The 19,998-nt window shown below is 41.7% G+C and overlaps 1 protein-coding gene across 2 annotated transcripts; it reads right to left on the bottom strand.

Moving 5' to 3' along the window:
- Positions 1–510: 510 nt before the first annotated feature.
- Positions 511–19,444, bottom strand: LOC134618356 (NLR family CARD domain-containing protein 3-like). Of its 2 annotated transcripts, none has more exons than XM_065469678.1 (10): positions 19,055–19,444; positions 18,221–18,340; positions 17,849–17,959; positions 16,954–17,073; positions 14,697–14,788; positions 12,800–14,588; positions 12,023–12,196; positions 11,196–11,369; positions 9,394–9,567; positions 511–1,933 (listed from the first exon to the last, which is right to left on the bottom strand). In XM_065469678.1, the coding sequence occupies exons 1-10, from the start codon at positions 19,156–19,158 to the stop codon at positions 1,924–1,926; spliced, it is 2,868 nt and encodes a 955-aa protein (XP_065325750.1). In that variant the 5' UTR covers positions 19,159–19,444; the 3' UTR covers positions 511–1,923. The 2 variants fall into 2 exon arrangements, with proteins under 2 accessions (XP_065325750.1, XP_065325751.1); XM_065469679.1 differs by having other exon boundaries at positions 12,800–14,585.
- Between the last annotated feature and the right edge of the window lie 554 nt (positions 19,445–19,998).

The following is a 19,998-nucleotide window of genomic DNA, read 5'->3' as shown; positions in this document are numbered from 1 at the left end:
TCTCTATTAACATGTTAATATTTAGCATTGCTGCAGCTCTTCTTTCCTCCTCCTGCAGCAGCTGGGTAATTTAATCACTTATCTGGATCTTTTCAACATGTGCTGTTGGTGTTTTTTGTTTTTTTCACACAAATAATCTGACTTGCAGTGTGCTAAAGATCATCCAAGAAGTTATTTCCTCAATTTTACAAAAACATTGGCAGCATCAAATAATAATGTTGAGTCTTCAAGACAAATAGCGAAAGAAAAAGTTTCTGGATGTTTTCTGATAATCAGATGAATAAAACCCAAATTACAAGCCGTTAGGTTTAAAATTTGTCTTCACTCGTTCTCATTGCCATTAAATATTGAAAATCTGGGTAGTTTTACTAGTTTTTTATTTATATCTATTAAGACCAAGTCTAGCTCATTACTGAAAAAGAAGACCCCTTTCACACTGTATGTTTTCAAAGGCCTTAAAAACAACATTAAATTCTTTTTCTTTTTTTTTACTGGGTCTAATATGATATTCAGAGGTTGAAAACAGTTACGTCTGCACTGGCTCAGAGATGCAGCGTGAACATTATTTATTTGGTACGATTACTGATGGTTATGTAGCTGGGTAATGTTTTAATACATGAAGAGAGATCAACAACACAAACAGAACACAGACAGTAACAGATAAAAACAAACTGTAACCATTAATATAGCCACCATTTTATTTATTTTCACTGTCTTCAAGTTATTAACAAAGAAATCAAAGGAATCCAATGTGCCAAATACAACAGCAATCATGAAGCACTCTTTGAAATGACATGCTGACAAAATATCATAATAGATAAATGTTAGAATAAATATTACAGAGTTAATTTAACTTATAGGACCTAAAAGGTCTTGATGCATTTTTCCTCTCACGATGGTTTGGAGGTAAAGGATGTGGAAAAGGGTCTGGTTTTATAACTTCCTGTGTGTGTTCTGGCTTGGCAGGATATGATGTAAGGGATAAGTGTTGATGAATGAATAACGGACTTTAATGTGTCAGTAATCCCAGTATCAGCAACCTCAACCAAACAACAAAACAATAAAACAGTTTATACAGTGAATGAAGTGAATTTGTGCTTCACTTAAGTAATATAACAGGGTGTTCATCTCATCACCATTAAAAAAATTGCATTTCATTAGGTTTTTATGGTATTTAAACTTGCGATTTAACGGGCTTTTATGTGGCAGAGATAAAGGAGACATTTATGTCCGCCACATAAAGACACCGTGTGCAGCACAAACGTTTTGAACCCACAGCAGAGCAGCAAACATGGCAAAGACTTGGAGGACCAGATGAACCTGGGGCTAACGTCTCAGAGTGCAGAGTAGAAGAAGATCACTGAAACCCTGAAACCTCACAGTGTCAGTTCCTGATCCAGCTCTCAGTAAAACAGCCGAGTTACAGTATCTCTACGCTACGGATGGGAATCGATAAGAATTTAGTGATTCTGATTCCTTATCGATTTTCATTGGCTCCATTTTAAGAGTCACCACCGTCACTAAGCAGCAAGAAGAAATGACATTCATGCAAATTAATTGCATACTGGAGTCAAACGTTTGTGCGTGTTTGAGGTATTTGCCCTCTTTGTTGTAGTCAGTGTTTAATATTACACAGAATACACAGAATACTTTTCTTAAAAGTAATGCAGTATGTTACTTAATTAGCTCTGGGAACAAGTAAAATAGCTGAAACACTCTGTCTCATAATCACCATTTAACTACAGCCCCATGCACTAGTGCAAATCCCTAATAAGGACAGACAGGTGGACTAACAATTCCAAGGAACTGGAATACTGGGAACCGGTTTTCTACAGGAACCGACCACCTGCTGCTGCTCCAACCTCAGTGGATCATCACAGCTCGTCCACTCGTCGTCCTGTTTGCTCTCATTGTTACAGATTATCAGTCCAACCTGTAGAGACAAGAAACAGGTGTATTTAATAAGTCACTTCAAAAGCTGTCACTCAGTGATGCAGCACATCTAGCCTGTTCACAGCCAACCCGTTCTCACTCCCAAATCGTAACATTTTACGCTAGGTGACAAATCGTCAACATATTACGTTTTCGGGCACCCAAGGCGTTCCTACGTCACGACATCGGAAAACTGCGGACACATGAGAACCGTTTGGACTCAATCTACACATCTTCGCTTTTTCCCTTAAAATCGCTTTAGAAAACACTATTTCACCTCATTAAAGTGCTGGTTAAGGTTAGGAATAAGGTTATGGTTAGGTTTAGCGATAAGCTTAGGTTTAGGCTTAGGTATACGGTTATGGTTAGGTTTAGGCATAAGGTTATGGTTAGGTTTAGGGATAAGGTTAGGTTTAGGCGTAGGGATACGGTTATGGTTAAGGTTAGGAATAAGGTTATGGTTAGGCATAAGGTTATGGTTAAGGTTAGGCATAAGGTTATGGTTAGGCTTAGTGATAAGGTTAAGTTTAGGGCTGCAGTACAGGGCTGGAAACCGCCGCGTACCATAACAACGTGGAAGGTCACCTTTCGCGTTCCTCAGGAACGCCGCAGGACGTGACAAAACGTCGGGATGTTACGCCTCGGGAGTGAGAACGGGCTCTCACAGCTGCAGTGGAGGCGTGGCCTATCTTAGCCTATCTTAGCTTCTCTGAGCTTTCATGTCAACATGTACACTCACTAACCTACACGTTTGAACATCGAGTCTATTGTTCCACAGTGGACTCTTCTTTCTTTCATTTATGACTCTTCACAGTGAACTGTGAAGAGTCATAAATGATCCACGAACATCTTTTTTTTTAATGTATTTACTGCTGTTCAGTTTAACACAAACATCTTTGTGGCAGCTTTCTGTAATATCACCTGACTAGTAAACATGGAAGCAGCCATGAAAGACACGGCTAAGTTAGCTATGGCCAATAAGAACTACAGGCAGATGTTGTCCTTTTACAAGAGACCCACAGACCTCTTAGAGGTTCGAATGAACTTAAAACACCTGAGTTTCCTAATGTGTTCTCAGCTTGTTATAATTCTAGACAAAGGGGAGTAGCAATTTTAATACATAAAAATATTAATTTCACAGTACTCGATACAGTTATAGATCCAGAGGGCAAATTCTTAATCATTAAACTATCTATACTTGATAAAAAGCTATGTATTGTAAGTGTATATGGTCCAAATGTTGATGATCCCTCATTCTTTCACAGTTTTTTCAGTGCACTCTCTGAACACTTAGATGGCACACTTGTTCTTGGAGGCGACCTCAACCTTGGACTAAATGAAGAAATGGATAGGCTCAATACAGCAGGAACTCAGCGTAATTGGCAGTCCACAAATATAATCAAACAGTATATGAGCGACTTTGGTCTTTGCGATGCATGGCGCTCCCTTCACCCCACCAGTAAGGAATATACTTTTTTCTCACATGTTCATCACTCCTACTCTCGTCTGGATTATTTTTTGGTCAGCAGCTCACTGCTGAGTGACATTTCAGACACTGAGATTCACCCTATAGCTGTCAGCGATCATGCTCCTGTATCTTTAACACTAATGCACAAGAATAATACTACGCCAAGTAAAAACTGGAGATTTAATACATCACTGCTTAAAGATGAAGACTTTATTAAATATTTTAAAAAAGAGTGGACTTCATATTTAGACTTTAATGACACTCCCGGAACATCAGCTTCTGTTTTATGGGAAGCAGGGAAAGCCGTGATGAGAGGTAAAATAATTTCTTTCTCATCACATAAAAAGAAAAAAGAAAACAAAAATATTCAGGAATTAGAAAAAACCATCAAATCACTAGAAGAAGCCTACGCGTCCCACCAAGATCAGGAAACATTGAACAAAATACGCAAAACAAAACTAGAATTAAATGAGATAATTGATAAAAAAACAAAATTCTTAGTACAAAGACTACGCTTACAAAATTATGAACATAGTAATAAATCCGGTCAATTTCTAGCAAACCAGCTAAAAATAAATAAAGAAAAAACAACTATATGTGCTGTTCAAGATTCATCTGGGAACACAATATATGAACCGAAACAAATAAACAACATTTTCAGGGATTTCTATAAAACGTTGTATTCACCACAAATAAACCCATCTAAAAAGGAAATTGATCAGTTTTTAGACAACATAACTCTCCCAAAATTATTAGACACTCAAGCAATGGCACTGGATTCGCCACTGACGCCAGGTGAACTCCAGGAAGCCCTGATAAATATGCCCAATAATAAGGCTCCAGGTCCAGACGGCTTTCCTGCAGAATTCTACAAAGAATTCTGGACGATTCTAGCACCAGTTTTTTACAGAACGTTGTTGGAAATCAAAGAAAATGGCAGACTTCCACCAAATATGAATTCTGCAAACATTAATCTCCTGCTAAAACCAGGCAAAGACCCTGTATATCCCTCAAGCTATCGTCCAATATCCCTTATAAATGTAGACCTTAAAATAATTTGCAAAGCTCTCTCAAAGAGACTAGAGAAAATAACCCCCCTCTTAATTCATCCTGACCAAACTGGTTTCATAAAAGGTAGGCACTCATCAACAAATACACGTAGATTACTTAATTTGATAGACTACTCATACAGTAAAAACCTTGAAACTACAATATTTTCTCTAGATGCAGAAAAAGCGTTTGACAGAGTTAACTGGAAATTTCTATTTGCAACTTTACACAAATTTGGTTTTGGATCTTCTTTCATCAACTGGTTAAAAATATTATATAATTCCCCAACAGCTTGTGTCAGAACAAATGACCAGACATCCTCCAGCTTCTGTCTCCTGAGGGGCACCAGGCAGGGATGCCCACTCTCCCCTTCACTGTTTGCAATTTTTATCGAACCACTAGCAGCAGCAATTAGACAGAATTCAGTAATTAAGGGCATAAAATGCAAGAACGTGGAACATAAAATCAGCCTTTATGCGGATGATGTGTTACTCTTTCTCCAAAATTCACAAACCAATATCTCTGGGGTGATTGAACTGATAAACTCTTTTGCAAGAATATCAGATTACTCAATTAACTGGTCAAAATCTACAGTCCTTCCGATTAATTGCTCCTTCCATAATTCCTCTTCTACTCCACTGCAATCGGGAAATATAAAATATTTAGGTATTAATGTTTCTCCCAAGCTTGCAGATCTAACTAAATTAAACTATATCCCACTTTTAAAGAAAGTAGAAGGTGATCTGGCTAGGTGGAAATGTCTACCCATATCACTCATGGGAAGGGTTGCCGCTATAAAAATGATGGTATTACCAAAAATAAATTATTTATTCTCAATGATCCCAACTAAACCGCCGCAAGACTGGTTCAGATCTCTAGATTCATATATGTCCAAATTCCTTTGGAAAAATAAGCCCCCACGTATAAGCTTAAAAACACTACAAAAGACCAAGGATAAAGGAGGATTAGAACTACCTAACTTTCAGCACTACTTCTTGGCCAACAGGCTTCAGTTTATCTCAGGATGGCAAAAACATACCCTCTTAGATGAACCTTGGCTAGATGTAGAACAAGCACTTTGCAATAATCTAGAGATTTCAGATCTACCGTTTATCAGCTCAAACATCCAACGACATGAATGCTTCAAAAGCGTCAACATCAGCTCCTCTCTGACAGCGTGGTGGGAGTTTCTGAAGTTGACAGAGTCTCCATTAATCCCATGCAAACGTACACCTATCTGGAACAACCCTGACATATTACAAAACAATAATATGATAAACTTTTCAGATTGGAGTAGTAAAGGAATCAAATATTTAGAACATATACTAGAAGGAACAGAATTTATTTCATTTGACAGACTAGTTACACAATATGGGATCAACAAGAAAAGATTTTTAGAATATCAACAAATTAAATCCATAGTAAAAAAGAGATTTAAACCGGGTCAAGTTGAACTACAAACACCACCAAGTGTGGTTCAATTTCTTACTCTTAAAACCCCCAAATTACTATCCAAAATATACAGAATGCTTTCTAAAACAGATGAATCAATATCACTTCCTATTGCAAAATGGGAAGCGGATTTATCAGTTAACTTAGACCAAAACTTCTGGTCTCAGATTTGCTTAAAAACCTTTCATTTAATTAGAAATCCCAGTCTTCAATTAATTCAATACAAAATACTACATAGAGTGCACTATACAGGTCATCGGATGTTCAAGATGGGCTTTACGTCTACCAACAACTGCTCACACTGCCAAACCAATTCACCGGACAATTATATCCACGCTCTTTGGTTCTGTCCACCAGTTCAGAAGTTTTGGCGTGAGATATGTGAAGACTTATCAAAGTGTCTGAAATGTAACATTCCAACTTCTCCTTTAGTATGTTTGTTGGGCAGCTTAGATAATGTCACTACGGAAAAGAATATAGCCCACATGGTTTTCACTGCCCTATGCATAGCCAAGAAAACAGTCCTCATGAACTGGAAAAATAAAAATAATCTTAATTCTAACCAATATAGAAATTATCTATTAGATTACATTAGTCTTGATACAGCCTCTGCCACCATATCAGATCAATTGCTCTGGGCTCCTTTGATCAGCTCCATCACCTAGTGGGGGTGGGGGGCCATAGTTTGGTCCCACCTTCACTGTTGTGATTGGTGTGGGGGTAGGGACAGGCTTAGGGCGTCGGGGGGTTCCCCAGGAGCATCTTCCTTGGGGGGCTCAACCCGGGGTAGCGGTCATGGCCAATTAAGGGCTCTGTTGGCTCTTAGGTGACGGTTTCCTCGTGGCTGCGTGCAGCGGGGCTAGGGGAGGGTCTGTGCTGACGGACGTGGGTTACTGACCTGGTAGCCTGGCTGCCCCTGGGTGGGTCCGGGATGGGCGTGAGGTTCTGGGGGCGCTCCGTCTCTGGGCTGGGGCCCTGGCCGGGCCTCAGGGGCTTGGGTCCTGGTTGGTGTGTTGCCGGGGTTGTGGGCGGGTGGGTGTATGGGGGCCCGGCCCTGGCGCGGGGTGCCGCCGGTGCATCGAGCCACCTGGGGGGCTCTTCAACTGGTGGGGGAGGTTGTCACATCTTGCAGGAGCTTTCCTCTCTTCAGGAACTCTCTCTGCAGGAGGGGGAGATACAGGAGTGGTGGAGGAAGATCTCAGCCTGGGCGTCTATTGTCTTGTGTAGTCTGGAAGATGAGTGGATGATGGGGTGGGTGCAGTTTTCTCTGTGGTGGGGTCGGGTGAATTGTCCCGGGCTCTGTGGGGCCGGGGGGCGCTGCTGCACTGGGCCCCGGTCCGGATGGGCCTGGGCCCCCTTTCCCTGGCGGGTTGCACAGCATGGGGGTGCCTACTGGGGTCAGCGGGGGAGCTGGCCCCAGGGAGGGGTCACTTGCCCCTCCCTTCCTTCCCTCCCCATCTCCAGCGGCCTCCCTCTTCCCGCTCCACCACAATCACCCACACATGCAGGGCCTTGGGGTAGGGGTGTGTCACCAGGGTGCAGAGGAGACATCCCCCCCCTCTGTCCCCTTCTGGCTGCCTCTGCCTCAATTTTATCCCACAACTTAGACATTCACATTACTCACACTCTCATTACACATACATATAGGATCTTGGAGGTGGGCACGCTACACGGATTCCAAACTACCATCAGGGTGTACACCTCACCCCTGGCGTCGTTGCCCACCTCTCAATTTTAAATACATGTAGACATTGAGGGCTAGCAGGAGGGGCTATATGCTTACCTGCTGCTCTGGCAGGTGGCTCCATGCCCTCCTGGGTTTTAAATGCACCTTAGAACACACATACATCAACAGTACATATGAGCGGGTGGAGGGAGGTTTGGAGTCTTCCTACACCCCCGTTCTCTGCGGCCTGCTGGAGCAGGGGGGCTAGGAGGAGGAGTTGGCCGTCCGACTGGGGTCTGGTGTATGGGGCCTCCCTGCTGCTGCGGAGTCGGGGCGGTCTGCTTCTCCCCACCGCAGGGAAAAGGGTTACACCACCTGAGTCTGGGTGCAGTTTCCCCCTCCAGGGGCAAGGGTACCTAGACTCGGGGCTTAGAGTACGCTTGGGGAGTGTGATTGTGTGTACAGCGTCTCTCTATGTCTGTCTCCACGTTGGGTGAGTGTTGAGCAATTGTATATGAGAGCATGAGGGTGGGAATAGATGTTTGTATCTGTGTGTGCCTGTTTGTCTGTGTCTATATGTCAGGTTGGGTATCAGACGCCACCTCTCTGAGGACATCTCAGGCCCTCCAAGGTTTGGAGGCCCATCTCCCCCCACCACTTCCCCTGCCGGTGGCGGACGCCCTCAGACATCGGTGCGTTGGTGGTTCTCTGTCTCCGGGGGTGGGCGCCCAGGTACCCACCGGCTCACTCCTTGGCGGCTGCTTATTGGGGCCTGGAGCCTGGGGCTCGCTCGGGCCACTTTGGGGATGGGGTGCCCTCGGCCTCACGGCCCGGGGCTCGGCCACTCAGGCACAGCTGGCTGCCAGCGGAGCTCACGGGCACGTCACTGCAACCCCCCCTGGCTTCTGCTCCGCGGCTGCTGAGTGACCCCTCATCTGGGACTCTCCTCAGCTCTTTCTGGGATAGTGGCGCGGCTGCCCCTCTGTTGGTCTTCCTTGGTCTCTTGTGTTCTGGGGGCCTCTGGATGTCTGGAGTCTTGATCTCCTCCATACCTGCTTCATGCCCTGGAGGTCGGGGCAGTGGCCCCCCACACCCTCTAGCAGATCATTACATTAAGGAACCTTTTAAAAACAAGCGCGTTCATGCTCACAGGTGTACACACGGGTGATCACACACACAAATTACACCCTTTTTGGCTCCTACCTCAAAGCACACTGTGCGCTGTCGATCTCACGTGCTGCACAATAATGTTTAATATTTAGTATTTACTGTCATATTCTCATATATCATTGTGATCTTGTTTATTACTCTCGTTTTCTTCTGCTTGCTTTCTTTTTTCTTTCTCAACAGGTGATCCAGGTGATCGATATATGTATTTTTTGTCTGCTTATTCTGTTGGTTTTTGTTTTTTGCCCTTTTTCCCCGTCCCTCTTCTCAGGTTTTTTTCTTTCCCTCTTTCTTTCTCCACATTCTCTCCTCCAGTCAAGTCTGTCCCGTATTCAGCAAGTGAAAATAAAATAAACAATAAAAAGTTGAATCAAATGGACCATTACGGCAAGGCTGGGATGGTCCATTTGGTAAAGTAAATCCGTTGGGCATCTTTCTTCGCCTTTAGACAATAATTCTGATGGCAAAAGAACCAAACGGGACAGGTTTAAAAAAAAAAAAAAAAAAAAAAAAAAAAAGCTATGGCCAATAAGGAAATATAGATCTGAATGTTATCTCTGATGTGTACTGTATATATTTGTATATTTGTTTGGAATTATTTCTATTGCAGTACAATACTGCTGAATGCAACACAGAGTGACTCCAGCTCTTTACTGACCTCAGAGTCTCCAGTCTATAGTCAGGACTTTCCTTAAGATCCAACAGCTGCTTCACATCTGGATCCCGTAGGTTGTTTTGGCTCAGATCGAGCTCCCTCAGATGGGAGTGGTTGGTCTTTAAAGCTGAGACCAAAAAAGTACAGCTGATCGCTGACACACTGCAGCCCCTCAATCTGAGAAATGAATGAAACATTTAAGTTTAGACAGATTTTAAAATTATAACCTGTTTAACAATCTGAAGCTAAAGACGGTATAGGATGTAAAAGGTTAGGAAACAGAGACTTCGAACACCTCAAACCAACAAGATATTTTATTCAGCAGAAAAACTAATAAAAAGTAGTTTTAATATAACTGATAGATTCAATAAAGACACAATCAAACGAATCCTTTGCATCAGACAAGTCAAAAATTTATCCTTTCAGCCCAAGTTCATCAAGCCATAAAATGGAAATGTTAACAAAATGATGATCAATACTTATAAAACATTTTTATTTAAATAAACATGAAAATATATTTGATTATTGTCATCTGTCACAATGATCCAAAAAAAATAGTCCATCACAGTAATAGGGCAAATATGTAAATTATTTATTTATAAATAATTGATCAAAGATCAGAGAAAATGTTAGAAGAAAAACTGAGTTTTTTTTATGAGCTATTTAAACACTTCATTAACTGAACCCCCCCCCCCCCACACACACACACACACACACAGTCCTCTTGTTCTTTTGTTTCCTTATTCTCTTTGTTTCCTTGTTTCCTTGCTCACTTTTTGTTTACATGTGTCAGGAGTGGTCCTCCTTTGTGCCCACTCTCCATGTGAACTACAGGTTAACCTCGCAGCAAAGCCTTAATTTAGTCACCTGATGATTGCTTTAAGGTTGAGGAAATCCTCCAGTTGACACCAGTTCATTGCTCTTATCATAATAAAGTCTCACTCAGCAAATTATCCCTTTGACTTTCTATTCCTCTTTTCACGATCTTTCCTTCGTGGAGACTCTTCCCAGCCTGCAGAGATCCCTCTCTGTAACCCAAGGAAATCAGCACTCCCTCCAGTTTTTAGCTGCTCCTCTCAAAAAAAATTGAGCACATGTTTAAATCAAAAATGGGATTGATTACTTAAATAGTAAAGCTGAAAATCTTTACTGATATACATTATGTTGTTTGTTAAAAACAAAACCATCAAATCTCTAACAGCTGGATTCAAAATCACACCAGAAATCAAAGTTAAGATTATTCAAGCGTTTCTTACTTTGTCATAAAATAGTTGTCTGCAACTCCTTCCATTTTTGGACCAATATAATTAGCTGCCTGTTGACTGGGCTTCTCACTACAGGGCTGGAGCTCGTATAGGCACAGATTAAAAAGTTGTTCATCTGTTTCAGGTTGTTGTTAGCATAGCACTGCAGCCTGCAGCCAACCCACATAAAGTGGGGCATACACTCTGAGGCTGACCTCAAAGAAAGTGAGTTTAATAATGTTGCTTCACAGTTTGTAACATTTTATAGACTAAACTAGTTTAATTAGAGAATATTTATAAAATAATTACATTATTAATGACTTAGCTGTCACCTTGGTTTTAATTCTAATATAACAAAATTTTCAGATTGTGTTTAATCTACTTGTTTTTTTAGGTTTTCAGTGTGTTGCTCAACATTGTTGTGCAACATTAATATCCTGCAGCTATTAGACTGAAGCAATAAAGAAGAAAGCATTACCATTAAATCCTCTGCAGACTGCCAGCCTACACACTAAACCTTTATATTTATATGACCACACAACCAAAACATTTTTGCCTGACCTGAGCACTTCCAGTCTGCAGCCTGGACTCTCCAGATAACCACACATGTCCTTCACTCCTGAATCTTGCAGTGTGTTGGCACTCAGGTCCAAATCTCTCAGATAGACGGGGTTGGACTTAAGAGCTGAGACCAGAGAAGCACAGCTGGCCTTTGACAACCTACAACCCTTCAGTCTGAATAAAGAATTTAAAAAAGGCAGATTCAGATTCAGTCATTTATAAAATACAGCAAATATAATGTATATTAGTTTTAAATTTGAACCTATACTATAAATTATGTACTAATATACAAATCATTGCAGTTAGGCCTGTGCTTCGTTCAACAAAGACACCATTTTTGTAGTTTTCCCTTTGTACACCACCGCAGTGGATCAAACAACCAATAAGTGATTGAAGTGTGAACTTTCAGCTTTAATTCAGGGGGTTTAGGAATTACAGCTGTTTTATTAAATAGTCCCTCATTGTCAATATGATTCCTGCTGTCGACGGTGATCATAAATGTGCAGACTTACAAAAATCATGCACGTCTACCAAAAGTTACAGAGTACTGAGAACTAAACTTTATTTTTCTGTGCTTTGACTGCAGTTCAACACAGAAACACTGTACAAGCACAAATACACTGACTTGCTCTGTGACTCAGACTTCTGAATCCTCAAATTAGTTTAACATCAATATTATGCTGTCAGCTGTATCCAATCATCTGATAATGGAGCCTGTTTATAACGGAGTTACTTCACAGCTCAACAAAAAGGAATATCTTAACACTTCAAACTACAATGCTCGATTTTAAGAGAGGAAAAAAGCAAGTATTACTCAGTAAACTGACCTCAGAGTCTCCAGTCTGCAATTTGGATTCTTTAGTCCGGCAGAGAGCAGCTTCACTTCGGAATCCTGCAGCTTGTTAAAGCTCAGGTTCAGCTCTGTCAGATGGGAGGGGTTGGACTTCAGAGCTGAGGCCACAACTTCACAGTGAGCTTCTGAGAGCTCACAGCTAGAAAGTCTGTAAAAAAAAAAAGAAAAAGAAGAAGAAGCACATTTTACAAAACATAGTGTTATGAAGTGTCTTGATGCATGCTCAATCGTCCATGTAAGGAAATCCCAGAAAGTTGATTCTGTTTATCTGAATGTAACATTTTCAGTGAGCGAAACGTCTCTTGGGGGTTGAAGAAGTCACTTGTCACGTTTCTTCCACTGAAAATGTTACGTGGGATATTGTTATGAAAGTAGACATTTATTTTGTTTTTCGTCATCTAATCTTTAGATTTTCTAATAAGTTTTATTGAGTCAACAGGAGCTGACAAGAACTAGCAACACAAGGCAATAGCATTTGTTTGCACTGATTGCACCTAACAGAACCTAAAATATATTAGCAGGAGTTTTAAGTTTAAATTTAAAACCATTTTCTAATGAAAATGTGTAAGTTTACTGTCCATTCTGACCAAAATGTGAAGAGCTTCCTCACAGAAACGATAACTCATCTTTCTGTTAAATTTTCAATCACAGCAAAATTGTATCTGAAATCTTATCTCATCTTAATTTTGCCCTTTGGCTCGAAACTGCTAACCTGAACCAAATTTATAATGTTAGTCACAGGCAGACTTACTGAGCCTTTTTGCAATTTCTCACAGCTGGGATGAGTCTCTGTTTGCCCTCCAGTGTGGTGTTATATTCACCCAGGTCCAGTTCATCCAGAACCTCTTCTGACATTTGGAGAATGTAGGCCAGAGCTGAGCAGTGGATAACAGAAAGTCTCTGTGATCTCTTTCCTGACTTCCGGAACTCTTGAACCTCCTGATGTACTGAGAGGTCATTCATCTCCATCAGACAGTGGAAAATGTTGAGACTTCTGTCAGGGGATATTTTTTGGGTGTTTATCTCCTTCAGGTTGCTGATGGCTTTCTGGATGCTATCTGGATTACTCTCTTTCTGACCTAGCAGGTCTCTTAAAAGTCTCCGGTTGGACGTCAGACAAAGGCCATGAAGAAAGCGGACAAAAAGGTCCAGGTGACCATTTTCACTTTTGAGGGATTTCTCCATAACTTTGCTCAGAAAGTCATCTAAAAATAGCACATGGGTAGTTTTATTTCCAAAATTCCTAGACGTCCTAGAAAACTTAGGGATAAGGAAATCCTCCAGGATCTTGCTCTGTCTACTGGTGAAACAGTGGAACATGTAAACGGCAGCCAGAAACTCCTGAATGCTCAGATGAACAAAGCAGTAGACTGGTTTCTGGAAGATCACACACTCTCTTTTGAAAATCTCTGTACAAAGTCCCGAGTACACCGAGGCCTCTGTGACTTCCAGACCACAGTGCTTCAAGTCTTCTTGGTAGAACATGATGTTTCCTTTGTCCAGATGTTCAAATGCCAGCCTCCCAAGCTTCAGAAGAGCTTCAGGAGTAGAAGCCTTGTGGTACTTCTGAATCTTCCTCTTGGTCTGAACCAGCAGGAAGTGTGAGTACATGTCGGTCATGGTCTTGGGCAGCTCTTCTGTCTGCCCTCCAGTCAACATGTGCTCCAGAACTGTAGCAGTGATCCAACAGAAGACTGGGATTCCACACATGATGTGGAGGCTCTTAGATGATTTGATGTGGGAAATTATTTTGCTGGACAGCTCTTCATTACTGAATCTCTTCTTAAAGTACTCCTCTTTCTGAGCATCAGTGAAACCTCGCACTTCGGTGACACGGTCAACACTTAAAGGAGGGATCTGATTGGCTGCTGCTGGTCTGGAAGTTATCCAGATGAGAGCCGAAGGAAGCAGATTACCTTTAATGAGGTTTGTCAGCAGATCATTGACCGATGACTTCTGTGTGACATCAGACATGATGTTCCTCTTAGTGAAGTCCAGTAAAAGTCTGCTTTCATCCAGACCATCAAATATAAACAAAAGTTTACAGACAGCCAGCTTCTCTGCTGTGACCTTCTGTAATGTTGGATGGAAAACCTGGAGCAGCTCCAGGAGACTATACTGCCCATCTCTGATCAGGTTCAGCTCCCTGAATGAAAGCAGAATCACCACACTGATGTCTTGGTTTTCTGACCCCTCTGCCCAGTCCAGAGTGAACTTCTGCACTGAGAATGTTTTTCCAACGCCAGCAACACCATTCGTCAGAACCACTCTGATCACTTTGTCAGATAAGGCTTTAAAGATGTCATGACACTTAATTGGAATTTCATGGAGGGTCTTCATCTTGGAACATGTCTCCAGCTGCCTCACTTCATGTTGAGTATTAACATCTTCACTCTGTCCCTCTGTGATGTAAAGATTTGTGTAGATTCGTTTCAGGGGAGTTCTTATTCCTGTTTCTTCAGATCCTTCAGTTACAGTTTCACATCTCTTCCTTAGACTGATCTTATGTTCATCTAAAAGCTCCTGCAGACCAGCAACTGCTAGAAGACAAAAAAGGGAGACAGAAATAAAATTAATGAAACTTTAATATTGGTATAGCATAGCATCATCTGGAATCTTCCCCTATATCTTATAAAGCACACTCTTACTTTGCACAGTGCTGCTCTGACCAGCTATATGTCCTCCAAACTTGGCTGTGGCTGTTTCTACACAGTGGGAAATAGAATCCTTTGTCTTCTCTCTGTGCATACAAAAGAAAATGTATTAATGAATGAATGAGGAAAGATCACCAAGCAGTGGAGGTTTGCAGAAGGAGTCTGGATCCCGAAAGAGGAAAAGTCTACAAGCACTGAGCAATTTAGATCCATCTCACTGCTCAATCTTAAAGGCAAGATCTTCTGCAGCATCTTGTCCCAGTGGCTGACTGACTTCCTGCTCAAGAACAAGTACATCAACACCTTGCAGAAGTGAGGATCTGCTGGTGGTGCTGTGGCCGGATCTGATCAACGCATACGCATAATACCACATAAGCTGGTAGAGGCTGCATTAATCTGGAACCACGTTCCAATTAAGGACCTTATCTTACATTATTATAATAAACTTCAGATTGAGAGTCACTTCTGGGTCTGTAACTTTAAATGGCACCAATTGGAGAACGGCTTCATCATTGGATGCGTGCGCTCTTCGCCAATGCTATGAACACGGTAGTTAAAGCTGCAGAGGTGGAGTGCATAGACAAGATTCCATCCATCAATGAAAAGCCTGTTAAAAGCCCGGGGAAACTTTTTGAGCACAGCTTCAGAGATGCGGCAGACATCCAAACATCAATCAAGGAACTGGAGTCATGTCTTAGCAGAGTGCGCAAGTTCGGATCCTACATTGGATTCTCTGACCTCTGCTGCTCTATGATGTACCCATAACATCAGTACATTTGATGGAGAGGAGGATCAGCTGATACCTTCGTAGATGGCTAGGTTTACCCAGCAGCCTGAGCAGTGCATCTCCATATGGGAACAATAACATCCTCCAACTTTTATTTAACGGGATCACAGAAGACTTTAAAGTTACCAGTCCAAGGGAAGCACTGCAGTATAGAGACTCCAGGAACCCAAAAATTTCAGCTGCTGGCATTGAGATCTGCACCAGCAGGAAGTGGAGTGCCACTAGGGAGCTAGAGACTGCAGAAGCCAGACAGGGAAGTTTGAGGCAGCAGGGAGCCTGGATGAGATGGGAAGGTGCAACGGAGAGGCGGCTCACATGGACATCTGGCGAGCAGAGCCCTAATGCATTAAATTCCTCATCCAAGCTGTATATGACATCTTACCGAGCCCCTCAAACCTCCAGCTGTGGGGCAAGTCTGACTCACCATCTTGTCCACTCTGTTGGAGGGGGACACTCGAACACGTCTTCAGCAGCTGCCCAAAGGCACTAGGGGATGGCCACTACCACTGGTGCCATCACCAGGTGCTGAAGGATAAAAGCAAACAAAGCAAGCCTCACGGCCCCCCTAGAAACCAAGTAACCTTCATCAAGACAGGGGAACAGCTAAAAAGAACAACCCACATATGCTTCAGGCCAACTTTCCATCCCACAGGATTGGCAGCTAAGGGTGAATCTCAGCAAGCAACTCAAGTTTGGAGCAAACATCGTAGAAACATCTTTGCACCTAGATATTGTAATCTTGTCAGAGGCCTCTAAACAGCTAGCACTGATAGAATTGATGGTTCCCTTGGAAGACCGCATAGAGGAGGCATTCGAGAGGAAGCTGGCAAAATACCAGGGTCTTGTGATGGAGTGTTGGAGACAAGATAGCCGAGAACGCTGCTACCCTGTAGAAGTAGGGTCCAGAGGCTTCACCGGCCAGTCTCTCTACAAAGCCTCCACACTGCTAGACATGAGTTTAGAAGAACAGCCATCCAGACTGCAACAGAGGCAGCAGAGAGAGCTTCCAGGTGGCTGTGGATCGAGAGGGATGATCTGTGGCCTAATGCTGCTGGGACGCAAGTCAGGGCCTGATCAACCCCAGCTGGGTCACCTGGATGAGGGTTGACCAGAATCAACCTATGAACATGAGATACATCACTGATGATGCATCCAGTGCATCCATTGGATGTGTCTTTCATCTTTATTCCTAATGTTACCATAACTGCTCTATTATGTGAAAACCATATTTGGAAAACTACAAATTACTTTATCATGGAAGAAGATATTAAATTTAAAAAAAAAGAAAGAAAAAAGAAAAAATACAACTGCATTAAAATGATATTTTGTGATGGCATTGTTTTGGCAGACACTGGTTTAGGCACAAATCTCTGACTTCAGTTGCCTCGCCCCATGTTAGGTATGAACCTCCTCACTCTGTCCCCATTCACTCTGGAGACAGGCCAGTTCAGAATACTTTCTTACTTTGTGTCCGAGGGTCCAGGTTCATTATTAAACGATATAGGGTAATTTTTGGAAGAGTCACTCCTCATAGACAGACACTCTGATCCTACAGACGCTGGGTTGCATCTGGGCTGCTGACCTCTGGGAACACAAACATATAATATTTAGCACATTGTTCATCTGCATCTTCATGTTGTTGGAAATAAGTCACTTATTATGAGTACAGGACTGAGGTTGTGGAGGTTTTCAGTAAAAGCAGAAACATTCACTGTCCCAGGGTCTCAGTTTGGATTTTATTTATATCACTACCACAATGAGTCTCCAGACTTTTGACAGTCATAGAGGAGTACGGACTGCTGTCAGCAATGAAAATTAATGGGTGAACTACTTGCCTTGGGTGGGGAATTATATCTGCTTGTGTTGCTGCAGTTTTCTCTAACAGTCCATTGGTCCATGTCCTTGTTAACTGATTACTAAATTGGCCACAGGTATGGACATGCTTAAGAAACTCATTGATTTTAAAGCATTAGATATCCAACTTGTTCCACTGACTCTAGAACGTTCATCTTTACATCATCTTAGAGAAGAGAAAATCTCTCACTTTGTGTCTGAAGGTCCAGATCCATTACTGAAAACTGGACGAGGCTCTCTGGACAAATTGCTCTGCATAGACAGATAACCTGATCCTGAAGATTCTGTATCACTGTTTTTATTTGTGTCTTCATTTTGTTGGGCACTACGACCTAAATTTTGTGTTACAATTTGATGCACAGGGCTGAACTCTGGAGGTTTCCTGTGTCAGCTACACAGGAATAGGGACTATTTGGACTTTTTGAAAATCACTGAAGCTTTTCTGTGTTATTGTCATCCTAACGAACCATGTTCGTGTCATTTTAGAGGAGAAATAGTCTCTTACTTTGTGTTTGAGACTTCAGGTTCATTACTGAAGTGCATAGGCTCATCTTTGGAAAAGTTAGACAGAGAGTCGAATCCTGAAGTCTCTGTTCCTTTTCTGGCCAGATGACCTCTGGGAACACAAACATATAATATTTAGCACATTGTTAATTTGCATCTTCATGTTGTTGGAAATAAGTCACTTATTATGAGTACAGGACTGAGGTTGTGGAGGTTTTCAGTAAAAGCAGAAACATTCACTGTCACAGGGTCAGTTTGGATTTTATTTATATCACTACCACAATAAGCTGATCTTACAGATATGGAAACATGTTTGTTCTGCCTGCTAAGGGAATTTTCTTCAGCTCATTTTACAGCAGAAACGTTTTCTTACTTTGTGCTTGAAGGTCCAGGTTCATTACTGAAGAATGGAGGATCATCTTTGGAAATGTTACTGTTCACTGACAGACACTCTGATCCTACAGACGCTGTTCTTTGCCTGGGCCGCTGACCTCTGGGAACACAAACATATAATATGTAACACATCATTCATGTTGACGGGATCTGTCTTGGTCCCAGGGTCACTGACCCAGGGTTTGGGGATGTTTCTTGTCTTCAGCATCTCCTGTGGAAGTCAGTCTCCATGTTTATTTACCTCTCTGTCTCACCAGCTGTGTCCCTTTTCAAAGATCCACATCCTAAATGGTAATTCTAAACTGGTGAGAATGTAAGCAAATTTAGGTGTATAAGCAGCTAATAAAAGAACTAATTAGAGTGCAGTTGATACCAATGCTAGTTTGCACTGAAATCTTCTTGTTTCCTTTTTCCAATGTCTTTTTGTAGTTTTTTACTTGATGATAAGGGTGGAAGTTTTAAAAAGTGTATTATAAAATATGCATTTTTCCAACAAGAATCAGTTTGTCTGTGGCCCATAAGCTTGGTGAACAGTTTATATTGTCTATCTATTACTCAGGCAGTCCTCCCTATACATATTTATCTCTATGAGTACTGCATGCATACAAATGTAAGAACTCCTTCATGAGTTTCATTTTGCATTGTTTCTGTGCAAACAGGTTTTTAATCTTTAACTTCCGCAGTGAAATTTTGCTCCGGATGTTCCAGATCAAGGGTTTAGGGGGAACACTTCACTAAAATAGATCGCACACATTATTTCTTCATAACAAATAAATCATCTTCACTTCACTTTACAGTAGAAACGGTCTCTTACTTTGTGTCTGCAGGTCCAGGTTCACTGTCATTTATGGAAAGGTCTCTCTTCATAGGAAAACAGAGAGATTGTGCACTGTCCTCCTCTTCCTCCAAAACATTCATTTTCAGCCAGGCTCACCGGTAACTCAGAAATGCTGAGCATTAGCACAGAATACAAACCACTCTCATGACTGACAAAACAGGAAGTACAACACACACAGAGAGACTCCAGCAGTGAACTGAGTTGTCAGTCCACTTCCTGAATTAGCACATCATCGTTTTTTCTTCTAGTCCACAGAGACAGCTGACTGAAAGCAGACGAAACATAATGTTAAAGCTCACATTCATTTCTTCCTCCTGCTCCGTAGTTTGCAGTGACCTAGATCAATGGAGAAGAGCTGCTCCTCCCCTCTCCATTTACAGGAAATCACATGACATCATCCTGGGTGTGTGTGAGAGAGAGAGAGTGAGAGAGCTATACAAGAATACATAAATATATCATATAATTAGGCTTCTAGATTTATGATTCAAGAACTTTCTGAGCATCAAATCACATCCATCACATTCTCAAAAAACACACATATATGGACAATGATGGTTTATATATAATCTGAGGCCCCCTAATGGTAGACTTCTGGTTTTATCACCAAAATGAATACTTTCATTTCTAACTGGTAAGTCGAGTGGCATTGTGAGTAAGTGAGCAGGTAGCAACTTGATTCTAATCATGTAGAAGTTAATAGTTAAACATTAATGTAGCTCCATCAGTGTGTGTCAGGGAGACCTTTGGTCCAGCTTGGTTGTACGTCTCTTTTCTTACTATCAAAGACAACAGGCCTAAATTTAACAGCCACTTAAACATGTGCTATCAGAGTAATCTAAACTGAGTTAACCCTTAAAGGTCTTTACACTTTGGGTTGGTTGTAAACTTTATGAAGAGGAAGGAATATGATACCACTACAT

Source organism: Pelmatolapia mariae, linkage group LG20 (assembly GCF_036321145.2).
Source record: "Pelmatolapia mariae isolate MD_Pm_ZW linkage group LG20, Pm_UMD_F_2, whole genome shotgun sequence".
Lineage (NCBI taxonomy): Eukaryota > Metazoa > Chordata > Actinopteri > Cichliformes > Cichlidae > Pelmatolapia > Pelmatolapia mariae.
The sequence above is the reverse complement of the archived record's forward strand: the minus strand, read 5'-3'. Positions and strand labels throughout refer to the sequence as shown.